This window comes from Emys orbicularis, chromosome 6, assembly GCF_028017835.1.
Source record: "Emys orbicularis isolate rEmyOrb1 chromosome 6, rEmyOrb1.hap1, whole genome shotgun sequence".
Taxonomy (NCBI): domain Eukaryota; kingdom Metazoa; phylum Chordata; order Testudines; family Emydidae; genus Emys; species Emys orbicularis.
In genome coordinates this window covers 33,038,699-33,064,582 of record NC_088688.1, presented here as the reverse complement: position 1 = coordinate 33,064,582, position 25,884 = coordinate 33,038,699, and the positions used below count along the sequence as shown (strand labels likewise).

The window sequence follows — 25,884 nt, the reverse complement described above, 5'->3', positions numbered from 1 at the left end:
GCAACCACTTCATCTTCTTGGCATTTATTGTAAGTCCAAGTTGACTACACCAATTTTCCATGGTAGTGAAGAGTATCATATTTAAATCAAAGGTGTCTGGCAGTTGTACAATGTCATCTGCATAAGCTAAAGAACTTAATTCTAGATCACACAATGTCACACCCTCCATCTCATCTACCATTCTTTACTTCTAATTTAGGAACATGATAAAAAGTGATGATTATTCCATGCCCTCTTGTCTTACACCCCTCTAACTTGAATCAGATGCTTAATCTTCCACAAGAAGTACAGGAGACTTCGTACATAACTTTTTTCACTGCAGTTATCCTAGTTGGAACTCCATATAGATTTTACTACTTTCCACAATGTTTCACTCCAAACCAAATTAAATGCCTTTGTGAAGTTGATGAAAACAGCAGACATCTTTAATCCACATTCCCACTCCCTCCCCCCCCTATTGACTGTCAGATTGTAAATATCTGATTAATGCAACTTCGCCCTGGTCTGAAGCCACACTTCCTCCTTACTTACTTACTCTAAAACTTGCCTTAATCTGCTAACAATTATTTTCAACATTATTTTCCCCCAGTACTGATAATTAGCTTAGACCTTTATAATTATTCAGACTGGCAAGATCTCCTTTCTTCAGGATTGGCACAACTATTGCCTTTAACAAGTCACCTGGTACTTCCTAATGCTCTGATAGCACTTGTCCCACTGGTTTTAGCAGATCAGCTGTTATGCTGTTCATTTCTGCAGCTTTTCCATGTTTAAACTGCTTCACTGCTCTTTCTATTTCTTTTTCTGATGGTAGTTCAGTGCTGATATTCATTCTGCCCTGTTCAGCTAGCATATCTGGAAAACTTACATCTGGATTAGCTACAGGGTTCAGCATTTTGTCAAAATGCTCCTTCCAGACTTCCATCACCTCTTTGGCATTTGTTGTTAGTTCACTGAAGCCTATCTTACAACTTGCATTGTTGGCCTGATTGTGTTTCTATACAACTTAACCTTTTTGTATATCGTTTTCATATCTTGCTTTGTTGCTGCTTCTGCCAGTTGTTGAGCCTCTTCATTCCAAGACTTTTCTTGTCCAACATTTGTGATTTCCTCACCGCTTTGTGCAATGCTTTTACTTCTTCTTTCCCAGCTGTCTTGGCTTGTTTACACTTATCCTGTAATGTTCTTGTTTCGTACCCAGAATGCACAAAAATGCATGCACAATGACACCTACTTGCAGACACAATTACCATGACTCCACATAAATCTAGCATTTACTTAGCACACACCAGGAATCGTGCAATCAAGCACTGGGTCCAACTGGCCATTTGTATGCACAAATACTTGATTTGTACACATAATGGTGGAAACTGTGTACACAGCTTAGGCACATAATTACATGCACATTTTTAAAAATCAGGCCCATGATAAATAGATCAAAAACATTTTAAATCCTTGACATCTAATCAAACAGGTCATCTTGGTAACTTCAGAATTGTTTATCATTAACTTTCTATAGCCCTGAGGTCATCATGTTTATTATTATTAATATTTGTTTTAACTGATAAGGTGCTTCCTCATACCCCGGACATCAGAATGTCAGCAAAGCACCTATTGTTATTCTCTCCTTCCCGTGCATTTCATAATCCCCCTCTTCCCAACTGTTGCTGATGTAGGTGCTCCTTCTTGCCCTTCAACTATGATGACTTGATGCACAGCCTCCTCCAAGACTGCATTCATGGAACTGATTTCTCCTCTCACTTATACCAATGAATATGGTCCCTTTAAGTCAAAAGAGTTACACCATCTTCCTGATGTAAGTGAATTTGCTTTGCTGCTTTTGCTGTGTTGGTCCCAGGATATAAGAGAGACAAGGTGGGTGAGGTAATATCTTTTATTGGACCCACTTCGGTTGATAGAAGGGATGAGCTTTCAAACTTCAGAGCTCTTCCTCAGGTCTGGAGAAGATAACCAGAGTGTCGAGACTAAAGCTGAGGAACATGAGGAGAAGCTCTGTGAAGCTTGAAAGCTTGTCCCTCTCACCAACAGAAGTTGGTCCAATAAAAGATATTACCTCCCCCACCCATCTCTCTTGTGTAAGTGAAGGCAGATTTAGGTCTTATGTATCTTCACTACTCTGACACCATCTTCAATTGAACAGTACCGTTTCTCACCCATTTCCTTAAAGGCCATAATGGTGCTTGGTTTGTACTGGCCTAAGAAATTTTAGTCCCATGATAATTCTCAAATTGATGTCCCTAGTTTAGCAGATTAATACAGCAACCCCCTCAAATCTCTCCACCAACCCAGATTGTAATAAATTGAAAAATCTATACCTCAATTCCAGCAAAAATAATGTTTGGAGAGTACTGTACTAAGACTCTGGTATTATAGGCACTGTCTTTTTTATTCTTGACAGACAGTAACACGTTGAACTTATCATTGCTTGACTTTATGATGAATGGAGGGGAACTGTAAAATAAAATAAAAGAATTGTGTTAATTATCTTTACTTTCCAAACTGATAAAAAAAATTAAGCTATGGAACTTTTTCCATGGTCATACTGTTTTGTCTTTGATTGAGAAAACACTGATCACTAGTATTCTATTAGAGCACAGAATCTCTATTTTATTAGTATGGCAGCTATATTAAGTTTCAGTGTAGTTACCTGTCTCCAGCTATACTTGCTGTTATATTCAGAACCAGATCTGTAATACATTTATTTTTTATTCCACAGTCTTTTGTGAAAGGAATCTGCAACAATAATATTGATAGTTGTATTCACATTTTGTTATAAGTATAATCAAAATGTAAGTATCATCATTTCAAGTCATTATCGTATTTTACATTATAAAACACCTTTTGTAGGACTGTCATAGAGACCTTTGTTGGTATTAGTTAATGAAGCCTCGACCCTGTGAAATAGTTAGGTGTTATTACCCAACTGCAGAAGGGGGATGCCTATAAATGGGTGAACAGAAAGGTTAAGTGATTTACCCAAGATCACAGAGTGAATAAGTGGCAAAATTGTGAATAGTACCAATGAGTCCTGACACATTCCCCTGCTCTAATTTGTAGATTAGATACAGTTGCCTCCTTTCATTGAGTGTCCTATGTGGGCAGGTCACTCAGCTTTAAAATTCAGTTAGAGCTTCACAACCTGATTCAAATCCCACTGAAGTCAAAGTCCTCACCAATGGAGGTTTCATGGGAGAATGCATCTCCCAGCCTAGCCCCTCCACCCTCACTGGCCAGCCCTAGCCAATTTATGGACTAAGCCATCCAGCTCTGGGCCTTGCAGGGGCTGTCTGGAGAGGGGTGAATCTCATCTTAAATACTCTAGATATTAGCAATGAACCTTAATGTCTTACATATTCATACACTGCATTCGGCTGGTCGCTATCGAGAACTGGACCATTCTCTGGATCGGAAAAATTGAACTCCAACAAAACCTTTACAGAGTCCTGAAAATCAGGCTTGTCCTAGAAATGAAACAAATGAAACTGTTATTATGAAATTTTCCCTTAAAACCACCATTGGTATGGAAGCCGCTAAAGGAGAATAAATATGGAGAACCTCCCAGGTGCTATATTTCTCAGTCACATTCTCACCCGAACCACAGTGTAGGAAAAATATCTGAAAAAGGAACAACTTGGTGTAGTTAGCTAATGATGACAAACCGGCATGTTTCCAAACAAAACCTTCAAAATACATATCCCACAGGATCACGAAAGGTCATCTAGTCCATCCCTCTACCAATGCACGATCATTCAAGCTCATCTTAAAAGCGTCAAGATTTATAGTTACTTTTATTCTTCTCAATGAACCAAAGGTAGCCCTGGAATAGGCAGATACGAGGCCCACTGACATGAATGGAGTACCCTTTTGTGCCAGGGATGAATTTGTGCCCATTATTCTTACACATATTGCACGTTCAAGCAAATCTATGTGTTATGCATCATATACCAGTAGGGTAATTTTTTCAGCAAGCAACTGTGGAGTTGCTAGGATCTGGGCACACAAAAGGAGTTAGGCACCTAAGTCCCTATGTTAGGTGCCTATGTCACAGTTCTGGGACCACTGTGATACACAAAACTCCCAATGACCTTGTAGGCATCTAAACTCACCCACCACCTGAGTTTTTGCTGTAAAAGCTCCCAAGGCACCTGTGTTTCTGAGCATGTGCACTGCTGCCTCCCTGTGAGTGTCCAGATGCCTAAGACCCTGCATGATTCACAGACCAGGAGAAGCAAGGTGTTTGGCCCCCTAACTCGCCCAAGAGGCCCAATGCAGTAGACGTGCTCACAGGCTGCCTAATGGATTGGGCTCCCATAAGTGAACTTACACAAAGTAGCTTTGATACTCTAACCATTAGGCTTTGAGATATTCTGATATAGGGAGCTCCTCTGTCTCTCCTGTTGAAGATGTTGCACTGTGGATAAATAATGAAAGTATCATTGAAGCAGGGGGACTGGAAGCTGGGTCTCTCATATCCTGGGTGAGTACTCCAAGCATCAGGCTACAGAGTCATTTTCATGATTGTGCGCTCATTCTTTCCTGAGTAAAGAGTCAGTTGGGCCAGTCATTGGGCTCAGTGTCACAATGCCTAAATCCTTTTGAGCATTCAGCTTTAGATGTTTTAAGAATAGGTATCAAATAGTGTAAATCCCTATTGATTCTATAAAGCCAATGATCATAATGGACCTTTCATACTAACTGCTTTACATTTCTTTTTTTACAGTAAAGAGGTCTAGCTCTGGTCATCTCACACATACTCTGTCCCAACCCTAATTATGGAGATTTAGAGTTACATGTGCAAAGTACACTTTCATCTCACATCTTTCCGCTGACTCTTTTGCCCACATCTAAGTCATCCACCATCCTTTACATGGCTGATGAATTCAGCCCAATTGTGTTATTTGCCTTTTAAATATAAATAGCTAAGAAATAAAAATAAATTGAGCTAGGATAATTTAATATATAGTCAAAGAAATATTAATACTATGAAATTGGATTAATAATGTGTATACTGGCTATTGACAATGATTGTGAATGTAAGGAGCCTTTTTAATCTATTTTAGCATTAATGCAATAAAATGCACTTAGAGATAACTGTAGTGTAACAATGAGAAAATATAGCCACTTTATATGATTTACTTGCCAACACGTAGAAGTTATGTTTAATACATTCTGACCCTTTGACAGTGATATTTTTTTGTATCTTCCTTTCTTGACTTTCCATGAACAAGCTTCGAGGTATCTGTCTTTGTGAATCAAGTGTAGCCCAATACTGTATACCTACAAAGATAATTGAAATAATACAACCTATGTGGATAGGATTATAAGCAATAGACATCTCCCTACTCTTCTCTCCCAGTTTATTTTTGCTGTTTTAAAACAAAAAAAAAACTAACAACATTTTAACAATTTTAATTTTGTTATAAATGTTGAATACCAAACTTAAAAAATAATTTCATAGTTGCATGCTGTTTTTTGGGGGGGAGGAGGGAACCCAAACCAACCTACCAAAACCAAAAAACAAACCAAAACAACAAATAACCCAAAACAAACCCATCAAACCCAAATGCAAATAGAGCAGGTTTTCATGCAAAGATTCGATGACTTGGTGCTGTCTACTTACTGGTTTCATATATTGTATCTTCTTTAGACTTTAGTCTGACTTCAAAACAAATTGTGGCATTTATGCATACTGTCTCTTTTTTATCCGTATTACAGTTTTTCTTTTCTATATTGATTTTATTGGGTATGAAATTCATGGAAACATTTACTTCAGCTACATCACGAGACCTTAAGAAAACACCAATAGGAAAGAAGACCCTTAAATAATAATGTAATTCTTTTAGCATTTTAAAAACAAACTTGTCAAACTATGCAATACTGTACATTACTGAACATGTATATAGTGATATAGGCAGATAATGACATATACTCTACATACTATAAAGGTATACTGTATAATGGGAAGGGAGCAGTTACTGGAATACTCTTCAGACCTTCCTTAGACATGCACAAAGGATAAGATTTTCAGAAGCAGCTAAGTGACTTAGAAGCCTAAGTCCCATTTTCTAAAGAGATTGTTAGGTACTTAGGAGCCTAAATCTCATTGTAAGTCAAACGGAAATGGGACTTAGGCTGCTAAGTCATTTTGGTGCTTTTGAAAATTTTATCCAAAATGGTTTTTACTTCTTATTTTGCAAACATCAGAAAAGTATGTAAAAGCCAGCAAATTAAAACCACACTGAGGCAACATAAAATGTATTAATAGCAAAAAATAAAAGTAGTTCTAAGTCCAAAATTCTGGTTGGTAAAGTCTTGACAGAAGGATTATTTGTTATGCTGATTTCTATTCTCTGTATTTACAAGACGACACTGATTTGTCTATGAAAACTTTCATTGACTTCAAGTTTCAGAGTAGCAGCCGTGTTAGTCTGTATCCGCAAAAAGAACAGGAGTACTTGTGGCACCTTAGAGACTAACAAATTTATTAGAGCATAAGCTTTCGTGGGCTACAACCCACTTCTTCGGATGCATATAGAGTGAAACATATATTGAGGAGATATATATATACACACACATACAGAGAGCATGAACAGGTGGGAGTTGTCTTACCAACTCTGAGAGGCCAATTAAGTAAGAGGAAAAAAAACTTTTGAAGTGATAATCAAGATAGCTCAGTACAGACAGTTTGATAAGAAGCAAGTGTGAAAATACTTAAAAGGGGAGATAGATTCAATGTTTGTAATGGCTCAGCCATTCCCAGTCCTTATTTAATCCTGAGTTGATTGTGTCTAGTTTGCATATCAATTCCAGCTCAGCAGTCTCTCGTTGGAGTCTGTTTTTGAAGTTTTTCTGTTTTAAGATAGCCACCCGCAGGTCTGTCATAGAATGGCCAGACAGGTTAAAGTGTTCTCCCACTGGTTTTTGAGTATTATGATTCCTGATGTCAGATTTGTGTCCATTAATTCTTTTGCGTAGAGACTGTCCGGTTTGGCCAATGTACATGGCAGAGGGGCATTGCTGGCACATGATGGCATATATCACATTGGTATATGTGCAGGTGAACGAGCCCCTGATGGTATGGCTGATGTGATTAGGCCCTATGATGATGTCACTTGAATAGATATGTGGACAGAGTTGGCATCGGGCTTTGTTACAAGGATAGGTTCCTGGGTCAGTGTTTTTGTTCAGTGATGTGTGGTTGCTGGTGAGTATTTGCTTTAGGTTGGGGGGTTGTCTGTAAGCGAGGACAGGTCTGTCTCCCAAGATCTGTGAGAGTAAAGGATCATCTTTCAGGATAGGTTGTAGATCTCTGATGATGCGCTGGAGAGGTTTTAGTTGGGGGCTGAAGGTGACAGCTAGTGGTGTTCTGTTATTTTCTTTGTTGGCCCTGTCTTGTAGGAGGTGACTTCTGGGTACTCGTCTGGCTCTGTCAATCTGCTTTTTCACTTCAGCAGGTGGGTATTGTAGTTTTAAGAATGCTTGATAAGATGCTTCTTATCAAACTGTCTGTACTGAGCTATCTTGATTATCACTTCAAAAGTTTTTTTCCCTCTTACTTAATTGGCCTCTCAGAGTTGGTAAGACAACTCCCACCTGTTCATGCTCTCTGTATGTGTGTATATATATCTCCTCAATATATGTTTCACTCTATATGCATCCGAAGAAGTGGGTTGTAGCCCACGAAAGCTTATGCTCTAATAAATTTGTTAGTCTCTAAGGTGCCACAAGTACTCCTGTTCTTATTGACTTCAAGGGTTAAATCCAGCCCAGTATAAACAGGCACAACATTCATTGGCTTCAGAAGTTGTATCTGCTTTCACTATTATGACTTAACATATCTAATGTTGTAGTACCTAGATGTCTCAACCAGGTCAGGCCTCCGTTGTACCAGGCATATATAGTAAATGACAATCCCCATGCTGCCAACTCTTATGATTTTGTTATGAGTCTTGTGATATTTGGTGTTTTGCTTAAAGCCCCAGCTCCTGGAGATCACTGATTAGGTAAGAATCTTAGCTGTCATTTAAAAAGAAAAAGTAAGCTTCTAGTCCTTGTAGTCACAAAGAAAAGCTTGAAAATGTAACCCAAGGGCACCTTAATGGTTAAAAAGCCAGAATGTAAAGAAGACGACCCCATACCTATTATTTTTAAAATTTCTTATGATTGTTAAGAAAATCTGATGATTTTTGGAGCCTGACTCATGATTTTGAACTTTTGGGGTTGTTAACATTGAGTCCCTGCCCCAAAGAGAGACAGTCTAAGGCCCCTGATCCTGCAAAGACTTATACACATGCTTAACTTTACCCACTGAGAGTTGTTCCATTGCGAAACTGGGGCCTAAAAGACAAGACAATTGGATGAGACAAAGAAGTAGGTTGGAAGGGGGAAGAAGAAAAATGGGGAAACAAAACATAGGATCTGCTTAGAACAGACTAGCTGTCATTCAGACAGTAATCACAACTCATCACAAATACTAAATTTAGTCTCAGGTATTCATTTAAATTAGAACAGGATTTTATATGTTTAATTACTATTATTACAGGAAGTGCAGGATTTGTTATTTATTCTTTTGACCTTGGATGTAATAATGTATGCTTAATTTTGCCATTACATATTAAGCCACAGTTAGCTCAGTGAAAATGTTGTAGGTTCTATTTTGTCTATATTCTAAAAGAATAGGGTCTTTTTTTTAGATAAAAAAATTAAAATTATGATTACTTTAATAATATAGCAAGTTTCATTTTTTCATTATTTCTCCTCTCAGGGAGACATTAGAAATATTAAGATCCATATATAATACTAAAATATGAGATGAAACAAGTACAAATACAGGTGAGAGACATCGTTTTCCTGCAATAGTCCACCCTTCAATCGGGAGTGTGTATGTTAATTAATTAGCACAAGTTAAGCACCTATTATTATTTTAATGGACACACACACACACACACAACTATAATAATTGGGCCTACAAAGTTACCCTAATTGTAAGGTCAAATGTAAAAAGTAAGTGTAAGTTTAAAAGATGTCACAATAACCTGTAACAAATATTGAAGGAAAAAGGTGCAAAAAGGCGACAGAAAAAATAAATTAGTCTGAACAAAAAGGCCTATTAATATAACTCAAGGAATGTGCTAAGATCCTGTTTGGTAAACAAGAAAAGTGTAGAACTGAAAATCAGTAATCCAAAATTGATGTGCTAGAAACTAGGCCTAATAGATGGACAATACTGAAAGGATGGGCTAGTCTGCTCATCATTCCCCTTTTGGGGTCCTCAAAAAGAGACTTTGAGAGGAAAAGCTAGCTACTGTGATGCTGGTTGACTGGGAAAGGAGCAAGCTTCACTATCATGGCTGCTACCCATTCTGTCTCCTGGGACCCCAACCTTCTTCATACTAATCCTGAAAGATGTCCTGACTAGACCAGACTTGAGTGAGGGAACCAGATTACATCATCACCTTCACTGGCTTTGGCTAAATCCCAAATACTACCTGGGATGTGAGACTTGTATGTTCTTTTCCTTCCCCACCTTATTTCTTCTCTTTGCTATCCCTCTCCTTTTTTCCTTCTGTCTAACAAGAGTCTGGCTTAGTTGGCCAACACTATATATTTTGCAACACTGCTCTAAACCTCTGACATGAAACAGGAAGATAAATGCAATGCCCTAAACTGCCCAATGTTGGTACAAGTTTGCCAGATCTTGGAGTGACTAACAAGACCATGAGCAGTGCTTGTGTTTCTCCACCCAGTGAGGCTGGAAGTGAGAGAAGCTGTATTTTCTCTTTGCTATTTTTTTCTCTCCCACGTGTGTGTGTGTGTGTGTGTGTGCGCGCGCAACTTGTTGTGTCTTCTAGCCCAGCTCTTTTCCCAAAGAGAACAATTATTACCATCTATAAAAATGTCAAACACGGTGTGGAGGGGGATGGGGTAGAGGTGGGAATTCCTTCTAAAGATTCTCTCCAGGGAACAAGGAATGTTGTTAAAATGAAAACCTTATTTAATGCTTTGCATTTCAAATGCTTTAACTGCTTTTCCTTATTTTTCTGTAACTTTAATAAAAGGATGCTTGATGGTTTGTTTGCCATGGCACGTACTAAGTAGGCTGAGGTCTCTGTATACCAAATCCTGAACCTTGTTTAACTCTGTTTAATGTTGGAAAGTTTCAGGTCATATTCATGCCTATGACTCTTTAGGCCCTTTTATTCCATCTAAATTAATACAACACTACAGGGAATAAGGAAAACAGTCAACATGAAAACTTTAGTCTACCAACAGAGAACAGCCAACAATCTACAGGTGATTTAGGCTTTTCCCCTTTAAACAAATGCTTTTAATATACATACCAAAAGAGGGCAGCACCACCAAGGCCTCCAATGGTGACATCCGTTAGACCATCACCATTTAAATCCATTTCTCCATGTATAGACTGACCAAAAAATTTCACTTTTTCCCCATCTCCACCTGATGGAATACGCTGTGAAAAAGAATTAATAGCATTATGTAGTATACAACAACTCATATAAATAAATTAAGGATGGATGAGTTGGGTGTGAATAGGCTTTTTAGAATTTTAACACTGAATTTTCATTATAGACCAGGGGTGGCCAAACTGTGGCTTGTGAGTCACATGCAGCTCTTTTACCATTAAAGTGCAGCTCACGGAGCCCCCCCCCCCATGCACCTCCCCATTCTCCACCTACCAGACTGGTGGGAAGGAGGGGGAGAGCTCAGGACCTCTGTCTTACAGTGGGGTGGTGGGGTAGGGGCTTCTGCCCAGTGAGGAGCGGGGCCTCGAGGCTTCAGCCCCATGGGGTGCACCTGCCAGGGCTCAGGGCTTCTGCCCAGTGGGGTCCGAGGCTTCAGCTCTGCGGGGTACACGTGCCAGGGCTCGGGGCTTCAACAGGAGCAGGGCTGAAGCCCCGGCAGGCACCTCCCACGGGGCTGAAGTCCCGAGCCCCGGCAGCTTCGCCCTGGCTCTCGAACTGCTGAAGATTGTCTTATGTGACTCAGAGGGTCAGTAAGTTTGGCCGCCCTGTTATAGACCTTCTAAAAGAGTTACCATGGTGATGAGCACAATATAAAATGCCCAGCTACATCACTGGATCCTTTAGGAATTGTTAAGTGTCTCCTTTATCTATCCATACAGAGCATATTTAGAAGGTTTCTAATGAAAATACAATAGAAGACATGATAAAAACAAGAAAAAGTGTTTTATAACAATAGATCATAATAGTCAAATTTAGTAAAGTCAGAATGAGTTTAACTGTACTTAGCATTCTTAAAAGGAAGCTGTTGAGGTTGCGGAGGTCACAATTTGACCCTACTGAAGTTGGTGAAAAAACTCCCATTGACTTCAATGGGGTCTATCAAACTCTGACTGAAGTCAATAGTTACAGTTACAGTTGGATTGAGTGCTGTAGTAAAGAAACAATCCAGAGTAAATGGAAAGACTTCCACTCATTTCAATAGGTGTTGGATCAAGCCCTAAAGGAGTAATGACTCCAGCCTAATCAAAGGATGTCTGTTAAAACACACTGTTCTTATAACTGCTGCTAATCTATATGTTTGACTCTGTAACGGTCCTCACTTGGGGAGCGTGGCCTAGTGGTCATGGCTGCAACTTCTGACTGCCAAGGGGATTGCAGGGAGGGGAGCCCAGGCTCTCCCATTCCACCAGGCTCCAACCCAGGACCATTTGGGCTACCAGTAATCTGAAAACCCAGGCTGCTTAAAGCTGTCCTCCCTGGGCCTCTTCCTCTTGTCCACCCCCCTGGGATCAGCTTAGTCCAAGGCTTTCCCCTGTTGGGGAAACCCAATCAGAATAAGTAAGAGGGGGTTACCAATGTCCAAAGTCCACAGGATACTTCCTTCACTGGTTGTCTCCGAGGTGGGTCCTCCCTGAGGGAAGGGAGGACCCTTTGGGCAGCTGTGTCAGAGTCTTAGGCTTCCCTCTGCTCTGCTCTGCTCTGCTCTGCTAGCTGCAGATCTGCCACCCAGCTCACCTCCAGATCTGCCACCTAAATGAGCTAATTCCCTGCCTTTTAATTCCTCCAGCAGATGGAGCATTTGCTGCAGGTGTGGCAGAGCAGGGCTGGCTTCGCCCAAAATAGTCCCTTAACCCCTTGTAGCCCAGTGTGGGGTTTGTACACTCTATCACAGACTCCTACCTGGGCATATTCTTTCCTTATATTACTGCCATTGCCATGATATATGTACACAGCTCCTCGATGATCATCCTCTAAAGGCGCTCCTATTACAATATCGTTAAACCCATCAAGGTTGAGGTCCTTTACTGGAGCAATTGCAGTCCCAAAGCGCGCACCGCAAGGTTCATTCTTGTGATTTTTGCAGGAGCTGTGCTTTAACAATGAACAGCAAGTTTGCTTCATAGGTTCAAGGCTCATCTGATATTCAAATGTTGTCTGTGAAAAGGATAAATGTAATGTTTAGGGACTGCTGTTGACTTTACAGCAAAGCAGGCTTTTAAAAGCACGTGGATTCAAGACAAACAGATACATTACACAAAGTTAAATCACTTAACAGAAACCATGTGGTGTTAAAATATTATTCTATATATGGTGAAAAGCTGTGGTTCCTAAACTCTGGCTCCCATGCTGACTCTAAGCAGGAAAGGAGAGATTTGCAGTGTGTTTGTCTGTCTGTGACAGCTGTCTGAAGTAATGGGCCATAGGAAGGCACAGCATCCTCTAATAGTGTCTGTATGGTACTTTAACTAAACCACTTAACCCTTTAAGCTGCTGCAAGTATTCTCTCCAAAAGAAGTTCCCTGAACCGGAAAGATACAACAAGGTTTATTCTGGATCACAAATGGCAGTTGTCCTGAATATTGTAATTCCAGTCTTGGTAAGTATGGGTTGTTTTCTAGCCCTGAAATAGTCACCCCATGAATGCAAGATTGGATTCTTTTGGTCATCAGGGTCCATTGGGGCTGTGCCAGGTTCTAGATGTCCTCAAGCCCCCCCACCTGAGGGCATAAAGGGCAGAGCGTGCCCAACCATCCCTCAGTTCATTTGTCAATACAGAATGCCAGAGGAGTAGGTCTCTATAGCAGCAGGGAATGAGGGAAGGTTGTGGAATCCATGTGGACAACACATCTCAAAGAGTCACAGTTACTGTAAGGGACATAACCATCCTTTCTTCTTCAAAGGATTATTCATATGGATTCCCCTTCTGATGGCCATCAAGCAGTTTTCTGTTTGTGTAGAGGTGGACACTAGGAATCCTGCAGGACAGTCCTACCAAAGTAGGCATCTGATCTGGAAGCCTGTATCAAAGAATACCTGTTAATGTGTGGACTGAACTCCATGTTGCCAGCCGTATAAATTTCACAAATAGGGAAATTCTTCAATCAGATAGCAGAGGCTGCGTGACCTCTAGTGGAATAAGCTGTAATGTGGCTAGGTGGATCTAACCTGGATAACTGTAACATACTCTTATACACTTAGAGACCCATATTGATACTTTCTATGATGCTATTGTGAGATCCTTAACCCTATAAGCAAAGGTCACAAACAGCCTACGTGTGTTCCTGAATGATTTTGTCTTGACAATGCCCTTATTACATCAAGTATAACTTCCCCTAGGGTTGAGTTAACCTCATGGAAGAAAACTCGGAGATTAATAAATTGGTTCATATGGAATTCTGAAACAACTCTGGGCAGGAAGCTGGGCCTGAGAATAAAGCGGTCCTTATGAAACACTGTATAGAAGAACCGACCTATGGACCTGAGTCGCCCCATCCTTCAAGCTGATGTAATGACTACTAAAAAGACAGTCTTCATAGATAGGTGGTACAGAGAACAGGTTGCTAAGGGCTCAAAGGGGGGAGGCCATCAATCTTATTAATATTATGCTGAGGTCCCAAGTGGGATGGAGCTCCTGAACTGTAGAAAAAACATGAAAGAGGCCTGTAAGGAATCTGGTCACTGCAGGGTAAGAAAACACAGTGTGGCCCTGGATAGGAGGGTGATGCATAGATATTATTGTTAGATAGATCCATCTGAAACTAATAAAAAGTCAATTGTTTCAGGGCTAGGAAATAGTCCAATATTGCTGACATGGGTATTGTTGGGGAGCTGGTGATGAGACGCCCAAATAAAAGACTTCTTCCACTTAGCTTTATAAAAGTCAGTCTAGTTGAGGCTTTCCTGCGTTGGAGCAGAATGTTCTGAACTTCCACTGAACACTTTCTTCCAGTGGATGTCGGCTAGCCAGTTTCCAGGCTGTCAGGTGTAGACCCAATAGTGGATCTGGATGTAGGATCTGATTGTTGTGCTGTGTGACTATGTCGGGCAAAGCAGGCAACGTGATCAGGAACTGCACTGAGAGTTCACCAGACCAAATACCCAGAACTGGTATTTGGTACTACTTGTGGTAGTTTGAGAAATGTCTGTTGAGGTGATATGGGAGCAAGTTCTGAATGCATGGAAGATGCAGGGCCTGTTGCATAATTGAGTGATGAATACACTAAACACAGAACCAAATAGCCTGCTGACAGAGCAGAGATGATCTGGCTCCTCCACTGCTGGGTGACATTTTCCAGGCTGTCAGGTGTAGACCCAATAGTGGATCTGGATGTAGGATCTGATTGTTGTGCTGTGTGACTATGTCGGGCAAAGCAGGCAACGTGATCAGGAACTGCACTGAGAGTTCACCAGACCAAATACCCAGAACTGGTATTTGGTACTACTTGTGGTAGTTTGAGAAATGTCTGTTGAGGTGATATGGGAGCAAGTTCTGAATGCATGGAAGATGCAGGGCCTGTTGCATAATTGAGTGATGAATACACTAAACACAGAACCAAATAGCCTGCTGACAGAGCAGAGATGATCTGGCTCCTCCACTGCTGGGTGACATAATGCATAGGTGTGATGTTGACTGTCAGCACTTGCATTGTGGATCCCTGGAATAGAGGCAGGAATGGTTTGCATGCCAGGTGGATAGCTCAGAGTTCCAGGACATTTTTGTGCAGACCAGTTTCTTGACCATAGGCCCTGTGTCTGAAAGTGATTTAGATGATTCCCCTATCCCTGAGATGAGACATCCGTCACCAGAGTCTTGGTATGTTGACATGCAGAAAAGGGTACGTTGCAGAAAAGGGTACATTGATGTGTCCCTTGCACACCTGAGATGTCTTTTCACCAATCTAATGAGGAGAGGACTTCTTGAGGGTGGAACTGTGACTAACACATCCATGTGGTCTCTGCTGTGTAGACACTGATTTCAATCACCCTTGCATGAAGCATAGGCAAAGTCTGTCAAGCTGTCACATAGGACCATAAGGACATGTGTCCCAGAAGTATGAGGCATGCTCTTACTGAGGTTTTTGGATGAGCTTGAAGTTGGCTAATGAAGTCAGCTATCGTTTGGAATCTTTCTTTTGGGAGGTAAGCTCTTCTGATCTAGAATCTAATGTGACTCCTATGACCTCTATGCTTTGATTAAGGGTTAGTGTGGATTTTTCACTGACTTTGAGCCCAGTGTAATGTTACTTGAATTGAGTTTGTTACCTGCTGGGGATGATCTTCCTCAGATCAACCTGTCAATGGGATACATCTCCTTAAATGACCTGCCAAGTACTTGATAGTACCCTTCGTGCTGTGGAAAGGCCAAAGGGCAGGACTCTGTATTTATACCGAGATATTCCTGCTAGAAATGTGAGATACATCTGACTCATAGGAAATATGCAGTTAAGACACTGAACCTTCTTTCTTCTTTGGAATGATACTATTGTAGAAATAAACCCGCCTACCTCTGAACTCTAAGGGTACCTGTTTTGTTGCTCTGAGATGCAGCAGAGAGTCCACTTCTTGCTTCAATGGTATTTTGTGAGGGGTCCCTGAAGAGGATGGGAAAAGGGGGTGGAGGGTAGGAAGGGACTGAAATTGTATGCAAATATCCATTACTGACAGTCTCTTGGACCCACTGGTCCATGATGATCCCAATCCAGGCTACTGAAAAAAAGGAAGGCAGTTACCGAAAGAGGCAAAGTGGGGGAGGAGAAGGGTAGAAATCTCCAAAGGTTCTGACTGTGGTGTGAAAGCTGCTGTCAAGAGAAAGACATCAAATGTGTCATATCTGTCAGAGGCAGTGGGTCATCTGTATTGGAACCTCTACTTCTTCCTTGGTAGCTCCAGAGCCCCCTCTGGGTAATAGTAGTATGAAGCATAGGAATGCTGGCTGAAGGAGGCTTGAGGTCTGGCTTGCTTTCTCTTTGGCGTGTACTAGACTAGAGAACACAAAGTGGCTCTAGAGTCCTTTAATGAGTGGAAGGACTTGTTGGTCTTTGAGTTGAAGAGATTGCAGTCCTCAAATGGAAAATCCTCAAATGATTTGGACCTCCCTTGGTATCCCCAGTGACTAGCACCAGGAGGATCTTCTCATTGCCCCCAGTGTGGTCATGATGTATGCAGATGTCTCAGACACATCCAAAGCAGCTTGCAGGGAAGTTCCAGCTATCAGCTGTGCCTCTAGCATGATGAATTTTAGTTCTTCCGTGTGCTCCTGCAAGAGGTCTTTCTATAAATTGAGACAAATTGTCCCAGGGCAGATAGTCACATTTTGCCAGAAGCACCTGGCAGTTGGCAATGCATATCTGGAAACTGTCAGAGGAGTAGACTTTTTTGCTGAACAGATCCACTCTTTTATGATCCTTTTCCCTTGGTGTTGTTTATAAGACCCTTTCTGCTTAGATCTTTCCTGAACAGCTGCTATGACAAGTGAGCTTGGCCCCAGAAGTGAATAGTAGCCCTTGTGAGGGGCTTCCTCAAAGCCCTTGTGATGAACTTGGTACCATCTATCCACCCTCTTTGAAGTGACAGATATTGATGCTGGAGTCTGCCCCTCGTCCTTGCAACAGTCCCTCATTAACACATATGGTGAATCTACCAGATATGGAACGGTACAGAATATCTAGCTGATTGTGTGACTTCTCTTGCATTGCTTCCAGTGAGATGTCAAGGGTCTTGGCCATGAATTTCACTGTCTAATCCCTCCCTGACTCTCAGTGTGCTTCCCATGGAGGGGGATGAACAGGAAATGAGTCTCTATGATGGAGAAGACATACCCCTCCTCCAGTGGTGGGGCTCCCATTCTGCTGTGCTAGGGAACTCCTGCACCCTTCTATCTGGGTAGGTGAAGTAGATGGTACTGCATAGCTGTATGTGGTCCTGTAATTTCAGTGACTGAAGGCTTAGTTAGCACAGCTGATGTTGTATGAGTCAGCAGGGGGGACTCTGGTACCAGGCTCACTTGGTCTCAAATAGGCCATAGGTGTCAAAAAGGATGATATCAGTTCACTGGGTCCTGTGGGTATCAAAAAGTCAGTACTGAAGGAAAGGCGGTCAGTGGATTTAGATTTAGCTGGTACTGCTGGCATCGGAGTCCAGAGGAACCCATCTTAGGCCAATGGCTGCCCTTCCACTGCAAAGTTCAACACAAGCCCTAACACATGTCGACAATTGTGACCCAGTTCTGAGGGTATCCTTATCTCTGGAGTGAGGCTCTTTCCTATCCCTACTCCAGAAAATATAACCTTAGGCTGGCATCCCTTCTGTGTGTGCTTGGAAAAAGAGCGGCAGCTTGAGCAATGGTCAGGGATATGCCCTTCACCTAAACAAATCAGGCATTTAGAGTGCCTATTGTTGAGTGGCACAGAAGCATCATGAGGAGCATGTCTTAAACTCCGAAGATGCAGCTTTCCCATTACTGGGGGACTGGGGCCCTGAGCCAATTAACTATATAAGGAAAATTAATAAAAATGTTCTTTTTTTAAGCCACTGGGCAAAATAAAAGTTAACTAACTACCTCATAACTAACAAATCACTAACGCTAACTGCAACAGTCATAGAGATGCAGGCAGACGCTGCAAGGGTTCTATCTCACAGCTTTGGGCAGTAAGAAAAAACTAAGGGATGGTTGGGCTCTCAGTACCCTTTATGACTGGGAGTGGGGATAGGGGAGCATGAAGACATCTAGGGCACAAGCATAGCCCCAACAGACACTGCTGGTCAAAAGAATCTGATCTTATTTGAATAGGGCACATGCGCCTCAAGAATGGAATCCACGTGGACAATCATTTGAAGAAGAACATTCAGGAATATCATTGCGAAGTTAGAGAACGAAGTGAATCCGAATCTACCTGGGCCCTATCAGTGTAATATCGCCACACCTCACAATCTTTAATATGTTCATCCTAACAGCACCCCTGTAAAGTATGGGAGCACTATTACACCTATTTTATGGATGCACTTGGGGCTTGTCTACATGGGGACACTCGGGAAAATTACCTTAAATTAACTAAAGATATGAATTTAAAGTGGATTAGTTAAACCAGATTAAACCCCTGTGTGGACACTTTGATTCAGAATTAAAGCAGCCTTAATTTGATTTAGCTTAAGCTAAAGGCCATTTAACTTCTGATTCATAGTGTCCACAAAGGGGCTTAATGTGGTTTAACTAATAATCTATTTCAACCATTAATTTAGATTAATTTCCCTGAGTGTCCCCATGTGGACAAGTCCAGAGTCAAGCAGGAAGTATGTGGCAGAGCAAGGAACTGAACCCATTCTCCCCTGACCCAGGCTAGCACTCTAATCATCCTTCCTCTTTAAGCAGGAAGACTCAACAAGTTCCATTCACACTGCAGTTGTAACTAACTCAGGAAACCCCAGGTACAGCAAGGTTTTTCCCTAATTTGTTGACAACCTGGTTGAAAGTTGTAGTATGAATGGGGGCTGAACTCAGTTTTCGCCCAGCTCTACTGAGGATGCATTTCTTAGCCATATAAAATACTACTTTAGATTCCTTGGAACTACTCTGTATTGTGTGCTGGTAATTTAACAAGATTTGTCATTAAAAAAAATCTTTTTCTTTTTCCTCTTTTTGTAGGCCACCTCCCTCACCTTCTGTCATTTGAGTATCCCCAAGTCAAGATTTTAATCAAATTATTTGTTCAAATAAGGGATCCAAAGAAACTAATGAGCATATCCCTTTTCCCCAGCCAATAACTGTATCGCTGTTACCTTGTTCAAAGAATACACATACACTTTTCCTTGTTCCTCTTTTTCAGTTCCCATGTACATAGGAGCTCCAACTAGCAGAATGTCTGTAAATGAGTCTTTATTGATGTCAATTGTAGTAATAACACTCCCAAAGTATGACCCAATCTGCAATAAAAACATACGATATATTTATTATAGGCGAGACTGGTAGCACTACCTAATATTACAGAGGCTCAACATTTCCCATTATAAGACCCTGTTTTCAGTTGCATATATCTTTGTGAGACATTAACCATTTGGGCTGAAATTTTACAAGTGAAGTTTCTGCTTTAAGCTGCATTTTCTGGAAAATTTCAGCCAAAATGGTCCACCAATTTCTGAGAATCAGACTAGAGAAATATGTTTTTTTGCCCTTTAGAAAAAATGTGGGGACCTTTCCCTTGAACTGCTTTAGCACCCCCTTGCTTTGGGGCAGGGAATTGAAATTTGGTAGGGAGTGGCCTTTCTGTCAGGGATGTGCCTTTTGCTCTTCCTGTGAAAATCTGCCCAAATGTGGACAAGTTATAAGCCTTTGAAAAATATCTGTTTTTAGTTTTAGTAGAGAATTAGTTTAGTGCTCCACCCTCCATAACTCCTACGTGTGACCAGACTATTCATACACCATCCCCACAAAGAAAATGAGCATGCTGAAGCCCAGGGATATGGGGAGCAAAGCCAGACATTCCCTATAATTCCTGCTTTTGCCGCTGTGGAATGGGGTGCTCTGGAAGTAACAGTGAGGAGTCTGTCTCTCTGGTGCTCTCAGTGACCCTCTCTGCTGGTACCCAGACAGCATGGAAGAGGAAGCTGTTTGACACAAATCCAGAGCGCACAAAAGCCAGACTCGGGGGAAAGGAAAGGAGCATATTAGAACAAGGAGCATCATGAGGCAGAAGAGAAAAAACTATGACTGGGATGTGGGGGGAGAGTCTAGTATTTGTTGGGTAAGGAGACTGGGCCTGGGAGTTGGTGTCGGGGGAGATGGAGGGGAGGCTGGCACTGCTTGGACAAGGAGACAGGGAGCCAGTGAGGAAAACTCTGTATGTGTGTGGGGGGATGGGGAGTGGCACTGGGATCCAGTTGGGACAGGTCAGATGTGGAGCTAGGAAGAGAAGGGAAGCGTGGTGCTGGCTTGACAAAGAGACTGGGAATAGCATGAGAAGCCTGAGGAGTGGAGACTGGGAAGGCAAGGAGAATGGGATGGGATGAGGAGCTGGGGGTGGGGGAAGAGTAAAGACTGGGACAGGTACAGATGGGAGGAAACAGGACAGAAAGGGTCAAGCTTGGGTAAGAAAACAGGCAGAAGGTTCTGTGACTACTAGAGTACACTTCCCTTCAAAGCCTGGAATGGAATGCAAGACTCTTGAGTCTCACCATTCCTCAGCTGTCAGCAAGTATCTATGTCACTCATTGGCAGTGTATGTTCTCATCCCCCTCTGGGGCTGCTCCACATAGAGGATGACAATCTGCTATTGCTATCCTTTACTCCATTAGTTCAAGAGGCTGAGATCTGTACAGTGGATCTAAAGGTCCCAACTCAGCTGATGAACCATGTGGATGTCAATATGATGCCATATGATGGAATTTCTGATGTTTCAGTTTGCTTTTTTAAAAACCTAGGAAATCTCCCCTCCCACCCCCCCCCCCCAAAAAAAACTGATTAAAGGCTATTAATAAGATTGCAATGCCAAGCACTCAGAAGCTAGGAAATGCCAGAATTAGGGTTGCCTGTGCACCCTTAATTTGGCCCCCTGGTGCATTTGTATTTTGATATAGTCTTTAATTACATGACCACATAGTAGTTTTTCCAGAGGACTCCTGCCTCATTCAGTGCACCAGATGGAACTGCTCTGAGGAAGGATCAGGGTTGTGTAGTGACCCCTCTCTTATTTGCTGCAGAAGTTGGAAGATGTGTAGTGAATGAGGCCGGGGATTACAGGATGAGAAAGGAGTGACTCATGGTTAAGTCTAAGATTTAGTCACAGCAGTATTTTTAGTAAAAGTCATGGACAGGTCACGGGCAATAAACAAAAATTCACGGCCCATGACCTGTCCATGACTTGTACTATAAATACCCCTCATGAAATCTTAGGTGCTCTCGGGGGGGCTCCAGGGCGTTGCTGCTGCTCTGGGGGGAGGAGGTGCTCCAAGGCGCCGTTGTTGCTCTGGAGCAGCAGGGATGTGTGCTAGGGGCACCGCTGGTGCTCCAGGGCAGGGGTGGGTGACCTGGAGCACAGCTGGTGCTTGGGGGTGCGGTGGCCTGGGAACCGCAGCTGCTCCGGGGAGGCCTGGGCACCGCAGGCTACTTAAGCAGCGGCCGGTGCGGCTGGCCCCAGGGCCGCCCAAGCAGTGGCCGGTATGCCTGGCCCTGGGGCTGCTCCAGCAGCAACCAGGGTGGCTGGTCTCAGGCCGCCCGAGCAGTGTCTGGTGTGGCTAGCCCCGGGACTGCCCCAGTTGCTCGGGCAGCCCTGGGGTCAGCCTCACCGGCCGCTGCAGAAGTCACGGAGGTCGCAGGAAGTCACGGAATCCGTGACTTCCATGACCTCGGTGACAGACTTGCAGCCTTACTCATGGTTAAGGCAGTTGAATGAGGTCCTGGGAAATTGGGGTTTGAGTAATGTACAATAAATAAGATATGGGGCCACACACTGAATGAAGAAAACAAAATATTGAATAGCTGTTCATAAAATGAGCGACATCCATCTTGTGCACTGAATGAGGCAGTGTACCTGTGGAAAAAAAATGTATGCAATCATGTAATTAAAGACTGTATCACAATGCATATGCACACAGAGCCTGAATTAAGGTTGCACAGATAACCTTAATTTGGATATCTCCTAAATTTTGAGTGTGTAACTTTGCAACTTAAATGTTCTTTTAATGTAGGGTGTTTGTGTGTTTATCTGTGTGTGTGTGCACACATCTAAAAGAAGATTGCATGATATACCTGAAATTGTGTATCAAGAACACAGTTAGACTCTAGCTTTCTACTAAACTAATGTATAAGCTTTACAAATTTAATCATAATAAAAGTTCATTATGATGACACAGTATGAAATTTGGATGAGTATTAAAAAGGTCTCTCTTGCCTTCAATATACAAATATCACAATTCTCAACCACATCCGAGCTGTTCTCAGGCATACTTGACAATGGCAGCAGTGAAGCTGGTTGTGATTCCCTGGTCCCTGGCTGCCCAGTGGAATTTAAAGCAGCAGGGGGCCTACTGTAACTTTCACCACTAGTACAAGGTGCTGCAGAATTTGTACTAGTGGGGAGATCAAGTGTAGTGGAATTTAGCTCAATCACACCCCTGCTCTGCCCTGCCATACCCACTCCTCCCCAGGGAAAGGAGTAGCAGCTGGTATAGGAGGTGGCTATGCCACCTCCACTAGCTATACACTGGCTGAGATTCCCTGTACACGGGGAATTCTCCTGGGGAAATAGCTGGTTGGTTTAAGTCCATTTTGCATTCTTTAGTAGACAGGAGAATCCTGTAAGCATGTTAACATCTTATATGTTATGAATTTCCCTAAGATGCTTTTCTGATCCATAGTTTTCATTCAAATTAAATTGTGAACAGTTTTTTTTACTATATTCCACCTGCATTTTAACTGTGAAATACATGCTTACTTGTTCTCCATTTAACCGCTGTAGTATTTTTACATCTCCTCCTACTATTTTGTAAATGATAACTTGGCCTGTGTGATTATAGCGAGGTTGCCCAGCAATGTATAGCACATCTCCAGGTGTCGATGCTGAATTTACAGTGTATCCTAGGAGAAGTAAAATAATTCAAGATGTAACACTTACAGACTGCAGCAGCAATAATTGCTGTGATTCAAAATCTTAAGGTCCAATACTGCAAAAACACATACAAGTGTAACTTTGTTTCCACGAGGCCCTGCTAGCAGATGTGTAAGGGTGTGTCTATGTAACCCACACACCTTCTGGGTGTGGTGTTCTGTCCCATCTAGTGGCACCAAGACCACTTAGAGAGAGTTAAATGAGTCTGCTCTACAGCCTTAGGCTTTGTCTTCACTACCCGCCGATCCGGCGGGTAGCAATCGGTTTATCGGGGATCGGCTTACCGCGTCTAGTGAAGACGCGGTAAAATCGATCCCTGATCGCTCTGCCGTCGACTCCGGAAATCCACCTCGGCAGGAGGCGGCAGCGGAGTCGGCGGCAGCGCGGCAGCGGTCGACTTTCCCGCGTCCTCACCGCTAGGTAAGCCGACCTAAAATACGCAACTTCAGCTACGGTATTCACGTAGCTGAAGTTGCGTATCTTAGGTCGGACCCCCGCTGTAGTGTAGACCTAGCCTTAGCTAACAGCCAGTTGGCTTTTAGCTCATGCACTAAGCTCCAAAGGTCCCTGGTTCGATCCTGCCCACCGACGACATGGGTCTGTCGGTGTTATATCTACACTGCAACTGGGAGTGAGCCTTCTAGCCCAGGTAAATGGACCCCTGCTACCTTGGATCAACTCCCCTGGGTCTGAGCTCAAGTGATTAGCCTGAGCCTCCGCTGGTGCTGTAATGTCCACACTGCTATTTTTAGCATGTTAGCTTGAGCCAAACTAGCACGAGTCAATCTGCTCGGGCTGGGAAGCTTGCTCTCAACTGCAGTCTAGACCAGGGGTCGGCAACGTTTGGCACGCAGCTCGCCAGGGTAAGCACCCTAGCGGGCCGGGCCAGTTTATTTACCTGCTGATGTGGCAGGTTTGCCCTCCCGGGCCAATGGGGGCGGCGGGAAGCGGCGCGGGCGAGGGATGTGCTGGCCGCGGCTTCCCGCCGCCCCCCATTGGCCCGGGACGGCGAACCGCAGCCAGTGGCGCCGCGATCGGCCGAACCTGCCACGTCAGCAGGTAAATAAACTGGCCCGGCCTGCTAGGGTGCTTACCCTGGCGAGCCGCGTGCCAAACGTTGCCGACCCCTGGTCTAGACTGACCCAAAGGGTTTGGGTGTTTCCTGGTCTACATTGACTGCAGAGTCATGGTCATATTGTGTCATCTAAGTCGACTGGTCATACTCAGGTTCTAATATGATAAAATATTATATTTTAGACATGCCCCTGAGTCCAAATCTTCCTGGCCACCTGGAAGCCAGGACTGTATTTTGTAGGGAATATATTTTTGGAAGAGTTTTAGAGAGAACACACAAAATTCATAGGTCAAAGGTTTCAGCAGGATCATTTCTCTTACCTAGATAAGCTGCAAGAGGTTCATTTCTTTCTGAAGACTTGTCACGAAATGTATCATTTCTTGGCATTAAAACCACGCTGTCTTTTTGCATGATTACTGTCCCATTCCAGTCATATGCTCCAACTGCTCCAAGCATGATCCAGTCCTTACATGCAGAAAAAAAAACCATTGCTCTTTACAGGAACCATAATCATCATCTCTGGATTTTCTTTGATATTCTTTGATTTTTGTTTCACATATACGTGCAATATTTAGCCTTGCCTTTCATACATTAGTAGTTCCTCACAATCATAAAGTGAAGTCACTTTTCATCCCATTTTTATTAACAACTTTGGGCCAAAGGAGTAAAGGCAAAGTGGAATATGCCTTATTCCACTGGGGGCTGCAGAGCCAGATAGCATAAGCAAGACAGCAAAAGTAGCCAGGGCAAGGCCAGCTGGGAAATGCACTCATTTAATGCCATTAAATGGGTAGCCTCTTAGTACAGTGCTTCTATTGATCTCCAGATGGATTTTAAACCCCTGGGGGTGGATCTGCTGATCTTTTGTGCCTGCAGGAGTCAATCTGGCCTTCCAGAAAAAGTAAAGGTGTCCCATTTCCAGTCTGCTGAAATACCAACAAATCCATTCCTGCAATGAGGTTCTGATCTTGGCAGTTCGACCCTTTGGCTACTGCAACCATATACAGTACCAAATGGATCTTAAGCCTTCCTTTGGCTGTCAGTCTGGATAATATCTGTGTGCAAGGGCTAATGATCTCTCTGAATCATAATTACCATGTTATATTTTATATCCCTCAATGTAAAAGTGGAGAGATTGTATTTCTGAAACAGAGTATTTGTGCAAGGTCAAATGAAACAAAGTCTGTTGCTCAGTTTTCATCAATGCTAAACTCTAACTGCATTCAAACCTGTGGGGGTTTCACATGGGCCAGTTCATCTGATGAACTCGCCAGTTCATTCCCTCTCTCTTTGTGTTGTTTTCCTTTGCCTCTATTTTTTTTCTTAGGGTGGAGGTCTTTCCATCCTTTGGGCCTAGTATTTAATTGACATTTTAATTTTGTACATTGTCTAGATCATCACAATGGGCACAATATTATTTTCTAAAATAAATAAAGAGTTAATGATTTCTGGTTACTATCAGTTTTCAGTACCCTGCACTGATGTTCCATTAATATTTACCACTTAGAATTTCTGTATTTGAAATAGTCAATGTATTAAAATATGCTATACCTCTAGTAATATGGAACTTATATATTTCACTATTTTATGGTTAAAACTGTCATTTAATAATATGAAATCCTTCCAAGAGATGGCATAACATCTCTTACTTTTAAAATACAATAACAACAATTTGCATTTATAGAAAACCATTTGCTGATTTAATGGTGCTATGTGAGCATTAATTAATTTAGATTCACAAAACACTGTGAGGGAATTACTTATTCTTATAAATATTTTTACATCCATTTTACAAATGACTGAGTTATTGAGAGCTCCAAAATGTGATACAGCAAATCAGTAACAAAATTGTGCACAGAATCCAGGAATCCTAATTCCAAATCCATGCATTAACCAATAAACAGCTGCTTCCCTTCTAAAAATA

At 42.4% G+C, this 25,884-nt stretch overlaps 1 protein-coding gene across 1 annotated transcript in view; it reads right to left on the bottom strand.

Moving 5' to 3' along the window:
- ITGA1 (integrin subunit alpha 1) overlaps window positions 1-25,884 on the bottom strand; it is a 118,519-nt gene that overhangs the window by 22,216 nt on the left and 70,419 nt on the right. The window contains exons 11-20 of the mRNA XM_065406048.1: window positions 24,281-24,425; window positions 22,712-22,854; window positions 19,062-19,205; window positions 12,186-12,440; window positions 10,362-10,492; window positions 5,642-5,808; window positions 5,162-5,298; window positions 3,372-3,482; window positions 2,669-2,754; window positions 2,337-2,472 (exon numbers count right to left, since the gene is read on the bottom strand). Coding sequence (XP_065262120.1) covers window positions 2,337-2,472; window positions 2,669-2,754; window positions 3,372-3,482; window positions 5,162-5,298; window positions 5,642-5,808; window positions 10,362-10,492; window positions 12,186-12,440; window positions 19,062-19,205; window positions 22,712-22,854; window positions 24,281-24,425 — 1,455 coding nt within the window. The remainder of the gene's footprint in view (window positions 1-2,336; window positions 2,473-2,668; window positions 2,755-3,371; window positions 3,483-5,161; window positions 5,299-5,641; window positions 5,809-10,361; window positions 10,493-12,185; window positions 12,441-19,061; window positions 19,206-22,711; window positions 22,855-24,280; window positions 24,426-25,884) is intronic.